The sequence below is a fragment of the Scyliorhinus torazame genome, chromosome 2 (genome assembly GCF_047496885.1).
Source record: "Scyliorhinus torazame isolate Kashiwa2021f chromosome 2, sScyTor2.1, whole genome shotgun sequence".
Taxonomy (NCBI): Eukaryota; Metazoa; Chordata; class Chondrichthyes; order Carcharhiniformes; family Scyliorhinidae; genus Scyliorhinus; species Scyliorhinus torazame.
In genome coordinates this window covers 265,506,600-265,529,193 of record NC_092708.1, presented here as the reverse complement: position 1 = coordinate 265,529,193, position 22,594 = coordinate 265,506,600, and the positions used below count along the sequence as shown (strand labels likewise).

The window sequence follows — 22,594 nt, the reverse complement described above, 5'->3', positions numbered from 1 at the left end:
CAAGTGATCACTGGTGTGCTAGGCCCTCCTTGCTCTATCACTACGTCTTGGTGTGTGCCCAAGATGCACATCCAAGGTGGAGGGAGTCAGCTGCTTACCGCTCCTTGTGGCCTTCAATGCCCCTGGCGGGCGTCCTCTGGGGGCCAGAGGGCCCTGACTCACTTGGCTGCACATTCACAGCCGCCCTGTCCCATGTGCTGGCCATGTGACGCAGTCTCATCAGAGGGGTGTGTGGCGCACAAACAGGGTGGAACCCGGGGGTGTTGGTGGCCACCGTTGCCACTCCATGGGACGAGTCCTGGCCATTATCATCTGAGTAAGAAGTCTTACAACACCAGGTTAAAGTCCAGCCTGTTTGTTTCAAACACTAGCTTTCGGAGCACTGCTCCTTCCTTCACCTGTGCTTCTTACTGTGCTCACCCCAGTCCAACGCTGGCATCTCCACATCATTATCATGAGAGTAGGACAAGTCCTGTTGAACCTCATCAAGGTCAGCCTGGTACTGAGTCACATTCCCCAGTGAGTCGGACATTCTGCCGAGATCCTCAGTCACGGCCGTCACTGACTGTGCGATGCCTTGGACACCTTCACTAATGGTGCTGACATCGTGCACTAGACTCTCCTCTGCGGTTGCCACCATTGCAATGTCAGCCTCTGTGCCAAGCATTGCTGACGACATCGCCTGCGCCCATAGCCTCTGGGACTCCTCAAAGTGGCTATGGACCTGCCGGAGTGTCGCTGGCATCTCCCTCTGAATGCCCTGGCAGCTCCCTAACCTGTCCAGCAGGTTGGGACCAGCTGGGTCCAAGGATCCAGCAGCCCTCCGACTGCTGTCTCGCCTGGGTGTTCCTGTCTCCACCTGATGTACATCAGCAGCAGTGTGGTGCTCACCAGATTGTGCCCCAGAAGACGGTCCACTAACATTTCCCACCGAGGTGCATATATCTGTGCTGGTGGAGGGGGGGGGATAACAGCTGTGACGCCTCGATCGCGTCCTTGGAGCTCTCCTCTGAGGTGTTCTCATGGGAGGCGAGAGAGCGGGCCACTCGGGATGGGCTGGCGCTGCTGGCTGGAGGATATTCGGGAGAATGCACCTGTGGTCAGTGGGAGGGATGGGTCGGTCAGTAAGGCAATAACAACTCATGTTTGACAAGTCCTCCGGGTGGGGCCCTATGGTTCCTCACCTCTGCAGCATCCACCTGCCTCCGCATTGGTGACTGCTCCATCAAAGAAACATAGAAAATAGGTGCAGGAGGAGGCCATTCAGCCCTTCGAGCCTGCACCACCATTCAATATGATCATGGATGATCATGCAAATTCAGTATCCCACTCCCGCTTTCTCTCCATGCTCCTTGATCTCTTCAGCCGCAAGGGCCACGTCCAGCTCCCTCTTGGATATATCCATGGAACTGGCCCCAGCAGCTTTGTGTGGTAGAGAATTCCACAAGTTCACAACTCTCTGACATCTCAGTCCTGGGTGGCTTACCCCATATTCTTTGGCTGTGACCCCTAGTTCTGGATGTCCCCAACATCGGGACTATTCTTCCCGCATCAGGATTTTATATGTTTCTATGAGGTCCCCTCTAATTCTTTTAAACTCCAGTGAGTACAAGTCCAACTGATCCAGTATTTTTTCATGTCAGTCCTGCCATCCCGGGATTTAGTCTGGTGAACCTTCTCTGGACACCCTCAAAAGCAAGAATGTCCTTCCTTAAACTAGGAGACCAAAACTTCACACAATACTCAAGGTGTGGCCTCATCAAGGCCCTGTATAACTGCAGCAAGGCATCCCTACTCCTATACTCAAATCCTCTCGCTATAAACTACTCCTGTACTCAAATCCCCACGCTGTCCTCGGGCACATGCCTCGAAGGCAGTGAGGATTCTTATGTCCGGCACACCACCACCAGTCTGGGCCCTCCCCCGGGACAGCTTTTCCCAAGAAGACGCAGAGAAGGCATCATTAGCCACACGCTTGGTACATAGTGGTGGTTTTTGGAGGGGTGGGAGTGTGAAGGAAGGGTTGTGGGGGGGTTGAAGGGAAAGGGAAGATAGGAGGGTGGATGCTCGTGTGGGGACGGACTGGTCGTTTGGGGTTAAGGGTGGCATTAGTCTACTCACTTGTGCTGCACAGTGTAGATTGTTGACACTTTTCCGGCACTGGAGGCCAGTCCTTCTGGTCACACTCCCGGCGCTCACAGCTGCCGCCACTTTGTCCCAGGCAGCACGGACTGCCCTATGGCTGACTCTTCGGGATCCTTGGGGGGAAAGGACATCCCTCCTGGCCTCCACTGCATCTAGGAGGCCCCCCCCAACAGATCTGCATAACCAAATCTTGGGGCTGGTCTCCTGGGTGCCATTGTTGCGAGCTGGCTGGGGTTGGCTGAGCAAGTGCTGCTTGACCTTGTTAGCGGGGGGCTGCCGAGTGTGATGCCAGCAAATCAGCTGGCGAGCCTTCATTTGCGGCAAGTAACCAGCAGGGCCTCGTTAAGCGGACCAATTAATGGTCCAGTTAATGTTGAATAGCGTTGACAGCCTCGCTGGGCGGAGTGCCGGGAAGCTTGCAGCAGTTTTCGCCCGATACCACACTTCGAAATCTTTCCGGAGAATCGCACCCTTGTGTTGACGCCCGGGCACCTTTAGTGGACTTCTACGACAGCAAAACTGCCGCTGCACCTGGACCAATTCTTTTTTTTAATATAAATTTAGAGGGCGCAGCACGGTGGAGCAGAGAGTAGCACTGCTGCCTCACGGCGCCGAGGCCCCAGGTTCGATCCCGGCTCTGGGTCACTGTCCGTGTGGAGTTTGCACATTCTTCCCGTGTTTGCGTGGGTTTCGCCCCCACAACCCAAAAAATGTGCGGGATAGGTGGATCGGCCAGGTTAAATTGTCCCTTAATTGGAAAAAATGAATTGGGTACTCTAAATTTATAAATATATATATATATATATATAAATTTAGAGTACCCAATTCACTTTTTCCAATTACGGGGTCATTTAGCGTGGCCAATCCACTTAGCCTGCACATCTTTGGGTTGTGGGGGCGAAACAATGTGGGGGGGTACATGAAAATAAAATTTTCAAAAATGCATAACAGGACAACACAACATACACAATGTAAATACATAGACATCGGCATCGGGTGAAGCATTCAGGAGTGTAGTATTACTCAGGTCAGTCCATAAGAGGGTTGTTTAGGAGTCTGGTAACAGCGGGGAAGAGGTTGTTTTTGAATCTGTTCATACTTGTTCTCAGACTTTTGTATCTCCTGCCCGATGGAAGAAGTTGGAAGAGTGAGAAAGCCGGATGGGAGGGTCTTTGATTATGCTGCCCGCTTTCTGAAGGCAGCGGGAGGTGTAGATAGAGTCAATGGATGGGAGGCAGGTTTGTGTGATGGACTGGGCTGTGTTCACGACTCTGGGCCGAGCAGTTGCCATACCAGGCTGTGATGCAGCCATATAGGATGCTTTCTATGGTGCATCTGTAAAAGTTGGTAAGAGTCAATGTGGACATACCGAATTTCCTTAGTTTCCTGAGGAAGTATAGGCGCTGTTGTGCTTTCTTGGTGGTAGCGTCGACATGGGTGGACCAGGACAGGTATTTGGTGATGTGAACCCCTAGGAATTTGAAGCTGTCACCCATCTCCACCTTGGCCCGGATGGTGGGATTGACTCTCAGGGTGCTGATAAGCTGCGGCCACAGATACACACATCACTCTTCACACTCATCCCAGCCAACAAGATAGCAGCCAAGATGAGCGGCACCGCGGAACTGAAGATGCTGCTGGACTCCGTGAAGGAAGTTGGCAACCCTGTACCCCAGGGGTGGGAAGAAGGCTGCCAGCTGCTGCCATTCGCCAGCCTTGGTGCAGGTGGCAGAATTCATCAGCGCCGTTGGCAACACCCCGAGGACCGGCCAGTAGTGCCAAAACGAACTGCACAAATACCTCAGGACGGTCAGGCAGCACAGTGTCCCTAGCACCAACCACCCCCAAGGCTCTGCCCCCATTCCCCTCTGGGCCACAATGCAATCATGTGTCTTGTCTTGTGTTTTGCAGTAGCTGCTCATGATGGGGCTGGCCTTTCTGGTGTCCGCGACACAACCGCAACCCCAGGAGTCGACCAGCGAAGACACTGACACGGGCGGGAGCCCCAGACCCACCTCCCGAGACACGAGTCCGGAGAAGACACTGACTTCCCGTCACAATTGTCTCCACCGCCCTCCACCATTCCAGAGACACTCACCCCAGTTGGACACGTTAGTGAGGAGGCTCCTGGGGAACTATCTGGTGTGCACCACACATGTATGCTCTGGTATATCAGGTGGAGGTAGGGACTCCCGAGGGGGAGGATGGTGAGAGGGCGGGCCAACCCTAGGGACGAGCTGCCATCCAGATGGGTTTCGAGCTTCTGGAACGGACACTCCCATCAATTGTGGAGATGCAGTCACAGAGCCAGGCACTGCATGAAGAAATGTCGGTGAGCATCCAGCACCTGCAAGTGCAGTTGGAGGAGTTCAAACTCGAACAGGAGCAGGTGGTGGTGCCGGCCATACGTGCCACCCAGGCCAACACTGCACGGGTGTGCATCGGCTGACGGAGAATCCTGCCCACAATGCTTTGGCCTCAACTACTTCCTGTGGTAACGAATTCCACAGGCTAACCACTCTCTGGGTGAAGGAATTTCTCCTCACCTCTAGCCTAAATGGTCTACCCTGTATCCTCAGACTGTGACCCCTGGTTCTGGACACACCCACCACTCGGAACATCCTTCTGCATCTACCCTGTCTAGCCCTTTTAGAATTTTATAGGTTTCTACGAGATTCCCCCTCATCTGAATTCCAACGAATACAATCCTAACCAAATCAATCTCTCCTCATCCGTCCTTCCTGTCATTCCAGGAATCAGTCTGGTAAATCTTCTCTGCACTCCCCCTAGAGCAAAAACATCCTTCCTCGAATATGGAGACCAAAACTGCACACAATACTCCAGGTATGGCCGCATCAAGGCCCTGGATGATTGCAGAAAGACATCCCTGCTCCTATACTCGAATCCTCTCGCAATGAAGGCCAGCATACCATTTGCCTTCTTTACCGGTACTGTGCCTGCATGTTTATCTTCAGTGACTGGTGTGCAAGGACATCCATGTCTTGTTGTACATTCCTCTCTTCTAATTTATGCCGATTCAGATAATAATCTGCTTTTCGTTTTTGCTACCAAAGTGGATAACCTCGCAGTTCTCCAAATTAGACTGCATCTGCCATTCATTTGCCCACTCATTCAACTTGTCCAAATAACACTGAAGGATCTCTGCAAGATCATCACAGCTTACCCTCCCACACAACTTGGTGCCATCTGCAAATTAGGAGATATTACATTTTGTCCCCCTCATCCAAATCATTAATATATATTGTGAATCTCTTGTGTATCCTTGCTGTACCCCACTAGTCACAACATGCCAATTTTAAAATAACCCATCAATTCCAACTTTTTCTTTCCCGTCTGCCAATCAGTTTTGTATCCATCTCAGTACACTACCCCTAATCCCATGTGCTTTAACTTATGCAGGACTTTGTCAGAAGCCTTCTAAAAGTCCAAATATACCACATCTACTGCCTTCCCGTCGTCAACTCTATTAGTTACATCCTCGAAGAATTCCAGTAGATTTGTCAAGCATGATTCCCCTTCAAAAATCCATGTTGACCTGCCGATCCTGCCACTATTTTCTAAGTGCACTGTTATAAGATCTTTGATAATGAATTCTAAACTTTTCCACACTATCGACGTCAGGCTTACTGGTCTATAATTCCCTGTTTTCTCTCTACCTTCCTTTTTAAATAGTGGAGTTACATTAGCTACCCTCCAATCTGCAGGAACTGTTCCAGAGTCTATAGAATCCTGGAAAATGACCACCAATGCGCCCACTATTTCTAGAGCCACTTCCTCAAGTACTCAGGGAAGTGTGGTCAGTGTACTTTTGATTCAGAAGGCACAATATTCAGTTTTTCAACAAATGTGAAACTGAAGTCAAGGCCACTGTGCTCAAGATTAGATAACCTTTCAATTATTTGACTTCCAATACCTACACTTCACCTTCTATGCCTTGTAGTGTTGAAGTGCACATTCCACAGTTCCTCTCACTCAGGGACATATTCTACACTGGGCAACCAGCCATTCCTGCACTAAATCCTATTTCCTACACTGGAATCATAGAGCCTTATGGCCTGTGCCAACTCTTTGAATTTACATTAGCAGCTGTAGCATTTAAAAATAAATTTTAAACAAACATCACTGAATCAGATACCACTATCAGACTGGACCGATGGGGAGAGATTATCATAGAATTTACAGTGCAGAAGGAGGCCATTCGGCCCATCGGGTCTGCACCAGCTCTTGGAAAGAGCACCTTACCCAAGGTCAACACCTCCATCCTATCCCCATAACCCAGTAACCCATACAACACTTTTGGACACTAAGGGCAATTTATCATGGCCAATCCACCTAACCTGCACATCTTTGGACTGTGGGAGGAAACCGGAGCACCCGGAGGAAACCCACGCACACACGGGGAGGGTGTGCAGACTCCGCACAGACAGTGACCCAAGCCAAAATCGAACCTGGGACCCTGGAGCTGTGAAGCAATTGTGCTATCCACAATGCTACCGTGCTGCCCCCTCTCCAGGGGGCGGAAATGGAACACTGCATCCTCATCTGTTTTTCGGAAACAAAAGGAGGCCAGGATATTTTCAGTTCAAGATGAACTGGATTAGGACATTTGTTTTTAAATCAGCAGCATAACAGAGTGTGGCATCAGCTCATAATGGGTTTTCAGTAGCCAAGCTATTATGGAGCTAGTAGGTGTTGCAAGAATGCTACTTTGTTGCGAACAAGTTGCACACTCATACTCAAAACAGATAGTAAACATGCTACTGGTAGCTAACCCAAGAGAAGGAGCTGACCAATTGCGTTAAACACTGCTCACCTTGCTAAGAGGCAACGCCACTTCCACCTTCTGTCCAATAGGAAGCTTATACAGGGACTCGGATCCTGAGCCTACTATACTGGTTTCCTTCATCATTTTTACATGCAAATAATCCTGTCACAAATGGAGAGGTGTTGTTAAAAGGGGTTTTCATATGTTGAAGCTACAAGTGCACTGTATATCTGCTTCACTCCTGCTATATGGAACATTTTATTCCCATCGTATACTACTGTTTTAAAGAAAGGTCCCACCCCACTTTCCTCAAGCAATTGATCATTTGCTGATGTGGTCTTCTACGGACAGTCAGTATCTCATTTAAGAGTCCGGTCAGTCAAGATCATCAGGCTGAGGGGGAGGAGGACAGTGGGAGGCAGACAGGAAGGAGGAACATAACGGAGGACAATCCATCTTGCCCTCAGGTGATGTTCACCTCTGTGTCCCTTTCCATCACAATAAGTGGTGTTCCTCGCTCCAGCCACTGTGTGTTGAGGTAATTGAAACATTTCACACTGTCTTAGATAACTTGGCATAAAGAGAGATTAGACCTGCACCGTATGGTTCAAATACTTGTTCCATCAGCTATCAGTGACGGAAAGAGGATTTTAGGAATACTGGCGTTTAAATATTGGGATAATTTTAAGGGTTAAAAACCTGGGGTTATAGTGTGTTTGACTGCAGTGGTCATGTTTTTACAAAGGATTTTGTTTTGTTTGTTTCTTGGAAACAGCAGGTGCAATTGCCAGAGGAGTGTGGTTTGACTGGGAACTTGCTGGGGAGTTAATGTCATTTTGCAGCCTGCAGAAGTAGTTTGTTTTTCAGCTTTAGAGAAGAGGTCATTGCTGGGTGGAGCCTAGCAAAGCAGAGGCAGTGGGGTTTTGGAGACGCTTTGGGAGAGAGGAGCTGAATTCTGATCTGCCTGACCCCGAGTCCACAATTCTCTCAGTAGGATAGTTATAAAAGAGTAATAACATGGAAAACTGAGCAGTCTTGTCTGGGGACAAGGAAGAAGCTGAAACACAGGTGAACCAGCTTTTTGAGGATAGGTTTCAACAGGAGCCCAATCTGTTTTATAAAGCAAGATCACTTTATGCCCTGCTAATTTTTAGATTGAAAGCTGTATGTTTACTTTCTTGTTGTTTAACGGGAAATTGAGTAGTAGTGTTAAGGGGTCATTGTAAGCTGTTCTTTTTGGGTGTGAAGTTAAAAAGTTTAATATTATATTCATAATAAAGTTTTGTTTTAGAAATACCAAAGTCCTATTTCGTCATGCAATCACTCCTGGAGCGAATCATTCTTTTTGCATAATCTTAACTAAAATATTGGGGTTTTGGATTAGTACACTAGCCATTTTGGGATCGTAATATCAGGTGAGCTCTATTCTTCTTCCACTAGGGAAGTGAACTATAAATCAAAATACTGTGCTTTAATTTGTGAACAAGAATTGACAGAGCTCTTCATTCCTTATGAAATCATAGAACAATACAGCAAAGGCCACTCAGCCCACCATGTTTGTGCTGGTTCTTTAAAATAACCGATTAATCCCCTTCTCTGTTCTTTCCACATAGTCTTGCAAATTTTACTGCTTTAAGTACTTATCCAATTCTCTTTTCAAATTAATAATTGAATTTGCTTCCCACCACAATTTCAGGCAGTGCATTCCAATTGATAATAACATTCTATGTAATTTATTTTGATATAATGTTTAAGTGTATTTCCCTTTGTACTCTCCACGTCTATGACTCAATTAGTACCATAGCCATATTCCTTGCCTCTACAAGAAAGCTCCATTCAGAGGTTAAACTGCCCATCATTCTTTCTAAAAACAAGATCCCCAAGCCTGTTCCGCCTTTCCTTAGTTCTGCATCTTCTCCAGTGCTTCCATATTCCTTTTGTAAATTAAGAATGAGAACTATGCACAGCACACTAAGTGATCATCTGACCAAAGCTCAATCTTCTTGGGCAGTCCCTCAGGGTCAGGGATGACTTGCTTCCACTCCGGGAGGTGGGTTCTGCGGTGGCTGAATAGTCCAATCCTGGATCCGCAGGCTCTGCCACAGGTTTGGCAGGTAGTGTTTGATGAGGTAGGTGGAAGGGACACACTGGTTTTTGCGCTCACCTTCTGCTGTTAACGCTTGGCCTCTGGGTGTTCCACGATGCGAAGCTCAAGGTGATTGATGCCTTCACGAATGCTTTTTCTCCAGCTTGTGCGTTCTAAGGCAAGTGCTTCCCGCGTGTCAATAGGGAATGTTGCATTCATTTAGGGAGGCTTTCAAAGTGTCCTTGTAGCGTTTCCTCTGCCCTCACTGTGATTGGTTGCTATTGCGGAGCTCGGAGTAGAGCATGTGTTTCCGGAGTTTGGTGTTAGGCATGCGGGTAATGTAGTCCATCCATCACAGCTGATTGAGTGTGACCAGTGTCTTGACACTGGGGATATTGACCTAGGAGACGCTCACGTGGGCACACCCTGCTAGTGGATTTGCAGGATTTTGGGGAGGCAACATTGGTTATATCTCTCCAGGAATTTGAGGTGTCTGCTGTCCATTGTCCATGTTTCTGTTGCATACAGGGGGGCGGGGACCATGGCTGCTCTGTAGACCATGAGCTTGATGTTGGATCAGAGGTCTCAATCTTCAAACATTCTGTTCTTCCGGCCTCCAATGACTGCACTTGCACATTGGAGTCGATGCTGGATTTTGTCGTCATTGTCTGCTCGCACCGAGAGGTTCCCGAGATACGGGAAATGATCCATTGTCTAGGGGCTCGCCGTGGATCTTGATGGTCAGGGAGCAGTTTTGAGTGGCAGGAATGGGCTGGTAGAGAGCCTTTCTTTTCCACATGTTTAGTCTGAGGCCCATTCTCTCATATGCCTCGGTGAATGCGTTGACAATGGTTTGTAGCTCAGCCTCTGAGTGTGCGCGCACACAGGCGTATTCTGTGTACTGACGCTCGATGACAGAGGTTGGGGTGCTCTTGGTTCTGGAGGCATCGTTGGTTGAACAGTTTCCTGCTTGTACGGTAGGTTAGCTCCACCCCGGCAGGGAACTTAAGGATGATGGGGTGGTGTGTTGCTGCAGGGAAAATGGAGAAGAGCATCAGTGAGATGACGCAGCCCTGTTTGACTCCAGTTTGCACATGTATTGGGTCTGAGTGGTGGTTCCATTGGTGAGGATCATGGCTTGCATGTCAAATCTCGAAGTGTAACATAGGGCAGAATCTTGCATTCTGGAGACTAAATGTGGTGGTGGTTGATAAAGTCAGCATGATTCCCACTGGATGGCTGGTCTAATTTGTCTACCCATTTTTCCATTTTTAAAGCTCATTAATTATGTACCAATGAGGAGCTAATTGAAACTCGTTTCAGGATGGGCAGCCATTCTTCGTCTTATGGGATCGAAGGTCCTGGTACCACATTTAAATGGCACCCATACAAACAATCACTCACTGCAGGCCCAAATGTAATGTACGGTTGTGCTTTATAAACTCCCTGCACCATGGTTCAGCGAGGTCCCACTGGAGAATTTCCTCCAGGCCATCCATGAACAACAGGGGATCCTCTTTCAAGGGATAGGAGCAGAGGGTCCTCCCACTTGACTACGGCTGCCTGGGAGGTCACCAGGGAGGTCAGTGTCCGTGGCCAACAGAAAAGGCTGCGATCTCGGACACTCGAAGACTGCTGGAGACCAAGTCCCTGCTAAATCCGAGTCTAATGATGAGCCCCTGCATTCAGCACGGCAGGAAATGTCGGAGATGCAAAAACACGCAGCGGAACATCAGGCACAATTGTCAGAGGCCAACACCAGACTAGAATGAAGGTCGGAGGAGTCTGTCCACTTTCTGACTGATGTTGTAGCTCCAGCATGCAAGCACACCAAAGTCTCTATGGGAAGGGTGGCAGCTGCCTTGGAGGCCCACGTCCAGCAGTTTCTGCCGGATCTGCGCTCGGACCTACACACCATCGTTTTTAGACATGGGCGCGTTCCAGGAGTGGCTAGGCAAGAGGGGGAGGGAGCACCATTGCCTCCCTCCAGGTGCCCCTTTTCCTCATGGATTTAGAGAGGCCCTTGGGCACTTAAAGGAAGGAGACGCTCCAGGCAGACACTCTAGGGGTACCGACGCAGGACACTCCAAGGCTGTTCTACTGCTCCAAGTCCCCTCTGCCCATGACCCTATCAACTCCAGCAGGTCAGGTCGAGAGGAAAGTGTGCCTGTCCCAGAGCAGGGATCTGTAGCAGGCCAGGGCCTCCGGCCTTGGGTCCCCAGAGGGTGCCCATCAAAGTAATCTGACATTTGTCTCCACCTCTGCTATGGATGTCAGGGTTGTACATAGATAAGTGGTAGTGTTAGAAAAATTAAGAAGTTTGTAATGCACAATGGTGGCACAGGTGTCCATTCACTGTCTATCATCTTCACCATTGTAAATATATTTGGCATTTTTTCCTCTCCAAATCTCAGGTATTGAATGATTAACTGATGTGATGCAAAGTCCCATGTTTATACAAAATGAGCACCCTCCCCCCACCAATTATCTCCCCTCTGGTTCCTCAATTCCATAAAGTCTCACTCAATCTTGTCACAGTGAATTGCCTTTAGCTCCACATCTGCAACATAAACAAAGGCACTCCCTATGTGAAAATGATGGCTGGACAATATACATGTCACCCTTGTATCTCAGACAGACATTGTTTGGCCTCATGGGAACTGGTCATCAAGGTTAATGATTATCTTGATGCTGCCGCACTCCTTTCCATTGCCATAGTCCCATAAGATGTAATTTGTGACTTTGATAAAAGTTGTTTTGGTACCACGGCAGGAACAGAAACATGATGAGAGGGATTCCAGAGAAGACTGGTTGGAATTCGGGTGACCACAAGGACATTGGAGAGGAAACTGAGGTTGGAGCTGGACAGTAGGCAGCATGAATCAAAGATTGTTTTTTAGGACTGGGATGATGATTGCAGTTTTGAATGAGAGGGGCACAGTAACTGTTGGTAACAAATTCAGCTAACAAGGCAACCAGGGTGGAAAGTTCGGTGGTGGCAGTTCAGTGGTACCAGGGTCAAGTGAGGTGACAGTGCATTTTGGCTCCAGGGTATTATTATTACTAACTATATACACCCAGCAACTCTTCAACGACTGTTTGGAAAGCACCTCCTGAACTCTCGACCTCAACCACAGCTGAAGGGCAACAGCTGAATGGGAACATTTCCACCTCCAGGTCACAACATCCTGACCAGGTCATCGATCACCATTCCTTCATCTTTGTGTGGTCAAAATCCTGGAACTCCCTAACTAACAGCAATCAGCCCTTACACAAGGTTGGAGTCATACCTAGCACAAAGGAAGATGTTTGTGATTGTTGGAGATCAATCATCTCAGCCTCGGGACATCACTGCAGGGGTTCTTCAGAGTACTGTCAAGGCGCAACCATCTTAAACGACTTCATCAATGACCTTCCCTCCATCATAAGGTCAGAAGTGGGTATATTCACGGATGATTGCACAATGTTCAGCACCATTCGTGACTCCCAAATTCTGAAGTAGTCCATGTCCAAATGCAGCAAGACCTGGATAATATCCAGGCTCGGGCTGATAAGTGGCAAGTAACATTCACACCACACAACTGTCAGGAAATGACCACGTCCAACAAGAGAGAATCTTCCCATTGCCCCAGGACATTCAATAGTATTGCCATCGCAGAATCTCCTCTACTATCAGTACTCTGGGAGTTACCATTGACCAGACCCAGAACTGGACCAACCACATAAATACAACAGATACAAGAACAGGTCGAAGGCTGGAAACTCTGTGCAGAATAACTCATCTCCTGACTCCCCATCATCTACAAGGCACAAGTCAGGAGTGTGATGGAATAATCCCCACTTGCTTGGATGAGTGTAGCTCCAACAACACTTGAGAAGTTCCAAGCCACCCAGAACAAAGCAGCTCTCGCTTGATTGGTACCCCATCCACCACATTAAATATTCAGTCTCTCCATCACCAGCATATAGTGGCAGCTGTGCGTACCTCCTGCAAGGTGCACTGCAGGAACTTATCAAGGCTCCTTCGACGACACCTGCCAATCCCATGACCTTCACCATCTAGAAAAACTAGGCAGCTGACACATGGGAACACCATCACCTGGAGGTTCCCCTCCAAGTCGCTCACCATCTTGACTTGGAAATATATCGCCATTCCTTCACTGTTGCTGGGTCAAAATCCTAAAAACCCCTCCCTAACAGCACTGTAGGTATACCTACACCTCAGACTGCAGGGATTCAAGAAGGCAGCTCACCACCACCTTCTCAAGAGGAATCAAGGATGGGCAACAAATGCAGGGTTAGCCAGCGATGGCCACATCCCGTGAAAGAATAGAAAAGCATTACAATAGTTCAAGCAGACAGCTTACCATCCAGGAGTGATTGATAAATGCTAATGTCCCCAACCCAAGAGTGAATTGAAAACAAGACAATGGGATTGGCTATACTGACTGGAGATTTTGGGAGAATAAATTGGGTATTTAGGCGCAGTAAGAGGTGGTTACAAATTTCCATTTTTATTGTGGAAGATGGGGAACTTGCAGGTCACTTCAGAAAGTCACTTTTCTGAAGTCATTCAAAACCATTCTAACTGGTTAAGAAGCGGCAGCAGCCATTATGAATACAACATATTGGTGTTTGTGAATCAGTCATTTTTCCCTTTTGATAAAGTTTACAATTTGTTGATTGATGAGCTTTAAGAGTTGGTCATGAAAACATAGAAATTACATAAGGCTAAACATATATCAGCTTTTATTCAAAACAGACCAATCCCACTTAACCTGTCTTCTCATTCAATTACTTCTCTTCAGAAACATATTCAATTGTTGCATAAATTAGCACAACAGCAATGTTCAATTGCCCTCCCTGTTCAATACATGAAAGATTAACTGCACTTTCCCTAAACAATGGTTTAAACTAAGTAATCTGTATGTGTACAGGTTTCTCACCTGCAGGTCTGTGCTGGTTTGAATCAAGTCAATCTTCAGTTTTGGATCCAAGTTCTTGCCTATGTGGAAGCGAAAGTTTTCGTTCCACACAGGATTTGATAGAGGTTTGAGACTAGTGATCTGCTCCTCTTCATAGGCTCCATCAACCTTTACAGTCATATTATACTCTGCATTAAAACCTGCAAGGACAAAATAGGACTTACTAAGCACAAATAGCTTAAAATATAAAAGATGAAAATGATGCGCACTATCTTATGCTGGCATTGGGTGGTCTCAGCCACCGACTGAAAAGCTGACAAGAGTCCTGTGTCACCTTCGTCTGCGAAGGCCCACTGGTAACATGTGCCAATCAAACAGCTGAGGCCATTTTCTCAGAAGCAGGATTGTGGGAAGGTGGTCCAGTCTGCCATGCGCTGCTGACCACTCAAGAGGCGACAATGTTGAACGGCACCACCAGAGAGAGGCAGTGGCTGCTGCCAGAACAACACCCACCTAAGGCTGAGGTTCCAGGCCACAGCTGAGTGAGGGGGTTTGCAAGACGAGATCCCAGAAGTTTGGCTGGTGCCCTCCTGGCAGCTGTGTTGGGGAATAGAGTGTTGCCCACTTTCTTCTGGAATATGTCTGGCAAAGTAGGTCTTGAACAAAATGCAGTAGGTTTTTTTTTGAGGTTCACTCCGGGCAGTTCTGAATTGTAAGATTTTATTTTTAAATCAAGGGGCAATTTAGAGTGCCCAATCCACCTACCCTGCACATCTTTGGGTTCTGGGGGTAAGACCCACGCAGACATGGGGAGAATGTGCAAACTCAACACAGACAGTGACCCAGGGCCGGGGTCGAACCCGGGTCCTTGGTGCCGTGAGCAGCTGCCAGATTCTTTATTGCTAATACCGACCCCACCAGTTATGCCACCTTCTGGGCCAAGAATTTCTTTCAATTCGCGTCGGAGGAGTTATGTCTATTTGCATGTCCTGAATTGCAGAACGAATAACGCCCCAACTGAAACGTGAATCGCACGCAATTCAATTCTGGTGGAAACACTTACGGCGCGATTCAGCAGACTCAAGTCAATGTTTGGTTTTGAGAGTTTGGCGGGGAGTTTCACAATGGGCGCATTGGTGAGCGCGCGGACAGTATTCAACAGCACTTAGTGCCAAAAATGATCCCCCACGAGATTCTCGATATTACAAGCTCCCTCGGCGTCTGATTCGCCCAATTCCTGACGTAGCAGCTCACCGCTAACAACGGGGAGCTGCTTTTAAGGGCTCCCTCACTCCCAGTCAACATACAAGCATGGCATTGCGCAGCAGACCTGCTCCTTGCTTTAGCGATGCCGACCTGGTCAGGCTTCCCGACGCTGTGGATGAGATGCAGGACACCCTGTTTCCCCGAGGAGATCGGAGGACCAGCAGCAGGGTCAGAATACCGGCTGGGAGGCAGTGGCAGCGGCTGTCAGTGTGGGCAGCATGACCAGGACTGTTATCCAATGCAGGAAGACGACAGACGAGGTGCAAGGATACCACCTCTCTCCTCGCATCAGTTCCGCCAGCCACTCCTCAAATTTCCAAACCCCCCCCCAATCGACTGGCTAACGCCTTGCACCCTTCCCACTTCTGATCTTCGTGGTTGTTCCTCAGAAACCCATGGCATCTACCAGCCCAACACCTTCATGTCCAGGTGCGGTGCCCAAAAATTACACCTGCTATAAACGCCTCTGGCACATCAACCTTGCGGTTCACAATGCACTCTGTTTGTCACTGCAAGAGAAAATAGCACATAATAAACGGGAGGGCCAAGACGGAGGGAGGAATTGCAGAGATTTGAGACCTCACCCACTATGAGGAATGGGTCCTGGAAATTGTGGGGTTGCCCGAGGAAAGAGCTGTGACCGACAGCGAGGTCGGCCTATGCCAGAGACGTCAGGATCCACTGCCTCGTAACCCAGATGACCTATCCCAAGTGAGTTCTTCATGTCAGACAAAATGATCCTTCCCTCTTATTGACCACATGTTCATTGTCTTGCAGGATCACCATCTGGTGAGGCCGGGCCATCCGGAGTCCTACCACCCCCCGCCCCATCCAAGAGCTCACCTCGAAGGAAAGCTCCGAGGAAACCACCAGTGAGCCGTCACAGCTATTATCCCCACCTTCCACCCGCGCAGAGACACACAATTCGGTGGGTGACATTGGTGAACATGCTTCTGGGAAACAATCTGGTGAACACCACACAGTTGCTGGTGCACATCACTTGGAGGCAGGCACATCCAAGGGAGACAGCAGTCAGAGGTCTGCTGGATCCCAGGACACAGCTGTGTCCCAGCTAAATGCTGAGCCTCTGGACAAGGTTCTCCCAGTGCTGATGCAAATGACAGGACACCGCCAGGAGCTTCAGGAGGGGGTTTCAGTGACTGCAAGGCCGATTGGTGGAGTCCCAAAGGCTTCGGATGCAGATCATGCTAACAGTGCGTACCACCAAGGCCAATGGAGCTAGGGTTGCGACCACAGTGGCTAAACCTGGAGCATGTCTGCGTCGAGTGGCGTCCAAAGCATGGTGACCATGGCTGAGGGCCTCGACATCATTTCCCAGTCGTTGAAGGACGTATCCCAGATGCAGATGGACATTGCTGAAACACTGCTGAGTCACCGAGGAGCATCGTTGCGGGCATTGACACCTCGGTGTAGACAATGGGGAACTTCCAGGTCGGCCAGGGCCCCCCAGAGGACATCTGGCAATGGAACCAAAGACCATAGGGTGCGGAAAGCAGCAGACTGCCTCTACCTCTGATGTGAATCCTGGGGACATACCTAGACATAGCACTAGCCCACAGAAGATCAAGAGTGAGGAGTACAGAGTGGGCACTCGGGTGGCCGGAGAGAGGGGGGGGGGGGTCACTATCTGTAGCCCGGGGGAATGGAAATTTGTCACAGTGAAATATTCACAATTAAAAACATGTTACACCTCACACATGGGGGGGATCCTCAGATTAGGCCCAATGTTCCTCGACCACCTCCTGCTTCTCCTCCGGCATGTCGCCCCACTGTTATGCCAGATTGTGGAGGGCACAACAGATCACCACAAAGCAGGAGACCCGCTGGGGGATGTACTGCAAGGCAATGCCAGAGCTGTCAAGGCATCAGAACTACAACCTGATGCAATGCTCAGCGCCAGCACGGGTGGCAACTTGGACCTCGCTTTTCTGGCCTAGGCATCGGTGTCATCAGTCATGACCTCAGCTGGTATCCCTTTGTCCCCCATGAGCCAACCGGTCACCCTGGGGTGGGCCTCGAAGACACTGGAGATCTCAGAGTGCCGCATGATGTAACTGTCATGCAACGGTGCTAGGGTAGAGGGAACACGTGCATGATTCGGAGGTGGTTGCACATGATATGAATATTCAAGGAGTGGAACCCCTTCCTGTTAATATAGGGAACTCTCCCGATACCCCAGTGCTCGCTGGGCGACACGCGTGCCATCGATCGCCCCCCGGAGCTGGGCATCCCAGCAATGGCAGCAAATCCTTCAGCCACAGGAATGTTGGTGGGCCTGGTTCAGCTCGAACATGACATAATCTGATGACCGGGGATAGAACATCTTCCGTCACCTCACAGATGCATCTTTGGGCTGAAGTTGTGAAATGCCACAAAGGTCCCTGCTCGAGCCCTGGAATGACAGAATGGCATAGACGTTTAGGGATGCAGTGACCTTCATGGCTAGTGGAAACGGGTGTTTGCCTCCTCCTCCACAGGGTGCCATGTCGGCAACAACACACTGCCTCTCTGCTGAGACACAGTCTTCTGTGGCACATGGTGTCAGTCAGCTCGTTAAATGGCCTGTATACCATGGGCCGTTGCTGGCCTCCCCTTCTGGGTCCCTCCTCAGCCTGATGGGCAGCCGTGTTTTCAGGGTGTGCGGCAGTCCCCTGCATATGTGCCACCTCCAGCCTGTGCTGTAGCTGCTGCCTTCTACAGTGTCTGCCCGCAGACACTGCAAGGGCAGCCTCTGTGGGGTCAGCAACGCGAGGGCAGCCTCTGTGGGGTCAACTCCAACAAAGTTATATCTGGAAGGAATTGGAGGAGAGAGTCCAATAATCATTTAGAGCTTCCATCCTGGGACCCTCAACTCCCCCAAGCCTCCCCCACCCTTACCATGACTGTCCTGCCTTCTTTCAGAGTGCTATCCAGAAAGCCCATTGTGCTCACAAACTTTGCTCTGCACATTCACCCTGGCCACATCAGGAGCTCCTAGACCCCAGACCTTTGCCGGGAACATGAGGGAGGCCGTGCTCAGCTACCTTCCATTCATCCACACACTACCCTTTGGTCGTGAGAGGATCCTCAGTGGAGAAGCTCTGCTCTCTAGCATTTGAGGCAGCTGCCTCTATGATGCTGATGTTCCTAGAGTTCATGCACACTGTTCAGACATCAAAGGTTGCTGGACTTGCAATGCACGAATCATCCTCTGAGGATGTGCCCTCGATGAGGCACTTGAGAGTTGAGGAGCGTGAGGTGCTCTCACAACTAACGAGGTTAATTCTTAATTTGCAATAGTCTGCAGCTGGGAAGCTAGTGGGCTGCTCATAGTCTATGGGAATGAAATTGAATTTCAGTATCAAAGCTGCAGCAGGGGTCTGTCCTGGAAGAGTCTGGTAAGACAAACAGGCTGCAGCTTTGTTTTCCCCTATGTTTGGTCTCCACAATCTTTTAACTTGAAGACCTGACAAACGCAAAGTCCTTTATCTCTCCATCCACCCCCCCCCCCCCCCCCCCCCCCCCCAAGGGGCAACTACCAACCTGGAATGCTTCAGCCCTTGACCAAGCCCAACCCCCCTGAAGGGCCTCACACACCCAGTCAGAGCTTCCCCTCAGTAGCCATTGTGCCAGCTTCACGTTTTTGAAAAGGAGTACTAGACGATGCCTGCGTGAATTCCCGCTGGGCTGTAAGCTAATTCCCGGGAGGCCGCTGCATTCTACTTCAATGCGGGGGTGGCACGGTAGCACAATGGTTAGCGCTGTTGCTTCATAGCTCCAGGGTCCCTCGGTTCGATTCTCGGCTTGGGTCACTGTCTGTGTGGAGTCTGCACGTTCTCCCCGTGTCTGCGTGGGTTTCCTCCAGGTGCTCCAATTTCCTCCCACAGTCTAAAAGGTATTCAGGTTAGGTGGATTGGCCAAGCTAAATTGCCCTTAGTCTCCCCAAAAAGGTTAGGTGGGGTTACAGGGATATGGTGGAGGTGTGGGCCTCAGTAGGGTGCTCTTTCCAAGGGCCGGTGCAGGCTCGATGGGCAGAATGGCCTCTTTCTGCACTGTAAATTCTATGATTCAATCTTGTTAATGAGATTGAAATGAATGTAAATTAGGGTTAATGTTTTTTTTATAAGTTTAAAGTACCCAATTCATTTTTACCAATTAAGGGGCAATTTAGCATGGCCAATCCACCTACCCTGCACATCTTTGGGTTGTGGGGGCGAAACCCACACAAACACGGGGAGAATATGCAAACTCCACATGGACAGTGACCCAGAGCCGGGATCGAACCTGGGACCTCGGCGCCGTGAGACAGCAGTGCTAACCCACTGCGCCACCATGCTGCCCAGGTTAATGCTATTTTTGCCATTTTTGGGCATGATCCAGAACTCACCATCGGAAGGGGGCCAGGTGAACCGCAAAAATGTTTCACGTCTGCTGTGATCTCGATTTTGCCCATCCCACTATTCACTCGGCGCCCGCTGATCTGTGCTGGCACAACACGGTTGCTGAATCAAAGCCTTAGTCTCCCAAACGGAGAATCCTGGTCAGTATGTTTCTAAAGCAAATTGGATATTTACCCGAAAGGAATAAAGAAATTGCAGGGCTATGGCGAAAGAATAGGAGAATGGGATACATTGGAGAGTTCTTTCAAAGAACTGGCACAGCATGACGGGGTCATTTAAGGCTGTATAATTTTATAATGTTGCTTTTCAAACTGCCACACAAAAGGAGAATCTCTCCAAGTTGGCTTCTGAGTGAAAACATACCTTAGTTCTGCCCTAAGTCACAACAGCACAAGATTTCAGGTTTGAATCCCAGTCCCAAGGCAGTGTTGGGAATATTCCAATTGCCCTCACAATTCCAGAGTTAAATAATATGCTAATTTTTATATAAGGTGTTGCCAGATTGTGAGCCAATACAAGCCAGAAAGTACAACAGGAAATAAAAGTAGTATAATGCAGAGATAGTCTTTAGCTAATAGGAAATGTTTTATTAGCTCCAGCTTTTCAAAGGCACCTCACTGAGAAAAGGGTAGTCTTATCCATGCTCTGCTTAGGACAGGACAATCAAATCAATTTTAATTATCAATCAAATCAATATTTAATTATAAATCTTGTTATGCAAAAACATGAATTCTCATGTAACACAGAGGGCAAAGAAGTGGTTTAGAAAGCAGGTCTAAGAGTCTCAAGAGATGCAATGTGCTTGAATTTCCTGGTAAGCTTATGATATCTCACTTAAAGTGCGAAGTGTAATTGGCATGTCCAAAACATACAAGAGATAATAAACTGTTTAAATCAAACCTTACTTCCAGCTTATTTAAAAATGGACTTTGTTGGACCAAAAACATGGCTGCTATAGGTCATATGATTTGCATATTGGCTACAGTTCTAGAAACTTCCTACAATATTACAGGACAAACCTCAACCCTTATGGAATCTCATGCCTATCATTGTGTGGACATATTACAATCAATGAAAGAAGGGAGTAGATGATGTCTCCCCAGCTTCGAATTATAACAAGGCGAGGAAGCCGTTATACCCAAAAAGGTGATAATAGCCATAATTCATCTCCCTAGGTGAACATGTGGACCAGAGTCACAGAAACTGACTGTTAATCTGAAACTGACTCATCAATGTGGGCAGCAGGGTACCACAAGTGGATAGCACAGTGGCTTCACAGCGCCAGGGTACCAGGTTTGATTCCCCGCTGGGTCACTGTTTGTGCAGAGTCTGCACGTCCTCCCCGTGTCAGCGTGGGTTTCCTCCGGGTGCTCCGGTTTCCTCCCACAGTGCAAAGACGTGCAGGTTAGGTGGATTGGCCATGATAAATTGCCCTTAGTAACCAAAACAAAGTTAGGAGGGGTTATTGGGTACGGGTATAGGGTGGAAGTGAGGGCTTAAGTGGGTCGGTGCAGACTCGATGGGCCGAATGGCCTCCTTCTGCACCATATGTTCTATGTTCTTTTTAAAAAAATATATATTTTATTAAAGTTTTCAAACACAATTTTTTCCCTTACAAATCAAAGAAATAAAAATACAAGTAACATGATAACTGCAATATAACACTGTGTAACTAACATGGTAAACTAACCAAATAACACGAAGTAATACTCCCCCCCGCCCCCTCCAAAAACCCAAACAATTTACCCCCCCCCCCCCCCCCCCCCGGGTTGCTGCTGCTGGTCATCTATCTTCCCTCTAACGTTCCGCTAGGTAGTCGAGGAACGGTTGCCACCGCCTGGTGAACCCTTGAGCCGATCCTCTCAGCGCAAACTTCATCTGCTCCAGTTTTATGAACCCCGCCATATCGTTAATCCAGGCCTCCAGTCCGGGGGGGTTTCGCTTCCTTCCACATGAGTAAAATCCTACACCGGGCTACTAGGGACGCAAAGGCTACAACATCGGCCTCTTTCGCCTCCTGCACCCCCGGCTCATCCGCAACTCCAAATAAAGCTAACCCCCAGCCTGGCTTGACCCGGACCTTCCCGTCACTCCCCTCCAATACCCCTCCAGTGCCGGACACAACCAAAACATATGTGTGTGGTTCGCCAGGCTTCCCCCGCACCTCCCACACTTGTCCTCCACTCCGAAGAACCTGCTCAACCTTGCTCCCGTTATGTGTGCTCTATGCAGCACCTTAAATTGGATCAGGCTAAGCCTGGCACACGAGGAAGAGGAATTTACCCTGCTTAGGGCATCAGCTCCTCAATCTCCTATGTTCTATGTTCAATGGACAACACCACCACGTGTGCTAAGCTCCTTTTTCCTTTGGAAAGTTTTAATGTTACATTCTTGGACTCCCAGGGCAGTCTTTGTTAACACCCAGTCCGTCATCACCAAAGCAGGACAAAGAGTCTTGTCTAAACCTCCTTAAAGTTTTTGGTACATTCCTGCTGTCACCGATAGAGCAGACAAAGTATCTGTATACTAATTTTATCATGCTGCATCACCACCAACTTGGAATTAATTTGGCAACTTCTGTTTTCAGATAGCTGGACCCATCTGAATTTTACCTCCTGCTTGAAGGAGCCCTTACTGGACTCATGATATTTTGAACTCCTAACATTCATACAAATGAATATTACTATCTTTGTTTTTGTGGTGGTATGTATTAGGGGTAGTACGGTACCTGTGAAGCCGAGAGGCTATTGGCAGACAGGTCCCGGGTGGATCTGCCGCCTGCTGGCTCCGCCCAGAAAGGCGGAGTATAAGAGCCCGGGTTCTCCCAGCAGCCGCATTCTGTAACTGAGCTGCTGGGGAACAAGTCTTGCTTAATAAAGCCTCGATTGACTTCATCACTTCTCGACTTGAGTGAGTAATTGTTGCGCTATAGTTTTATTTTGTACTTTGTTTTTAAATTTAAAAAAGCGCCCAATTCTTTTTTTTC

At 48.7% G+C, this 22,594-nt stretch overlaps 1 protein-coding gene across 1 annotated transcript in view; it reads right to left on the bottom strand.

Annotated features, from left to right (window-relative positions):
• LOC140407206 (cytosolic phospholipase A2 zeta-like) overlaps window positions 1-22,594 on the bottom strand; it is a 345,625-nt gene that overhangs the window by 198,394 nt on the left and 124,637 nt on the right. The window contains exons 9-10 of the mRNA XM_072494873.1: window positions 13,964-14,142; window positions 6,971-7,093 (exon numbers count right to left, since the gene is read on the bottom strand). Coding sequence (XP_072350974.1) covers window positions 6,971-7,093; window positions 13,964-14,142 — 302 coding nt within the window. The remainder of the gene's footprint in view (window positions 1-6,970; window positions 7,094-13,963; window positions 14,143-22,594) is intronic.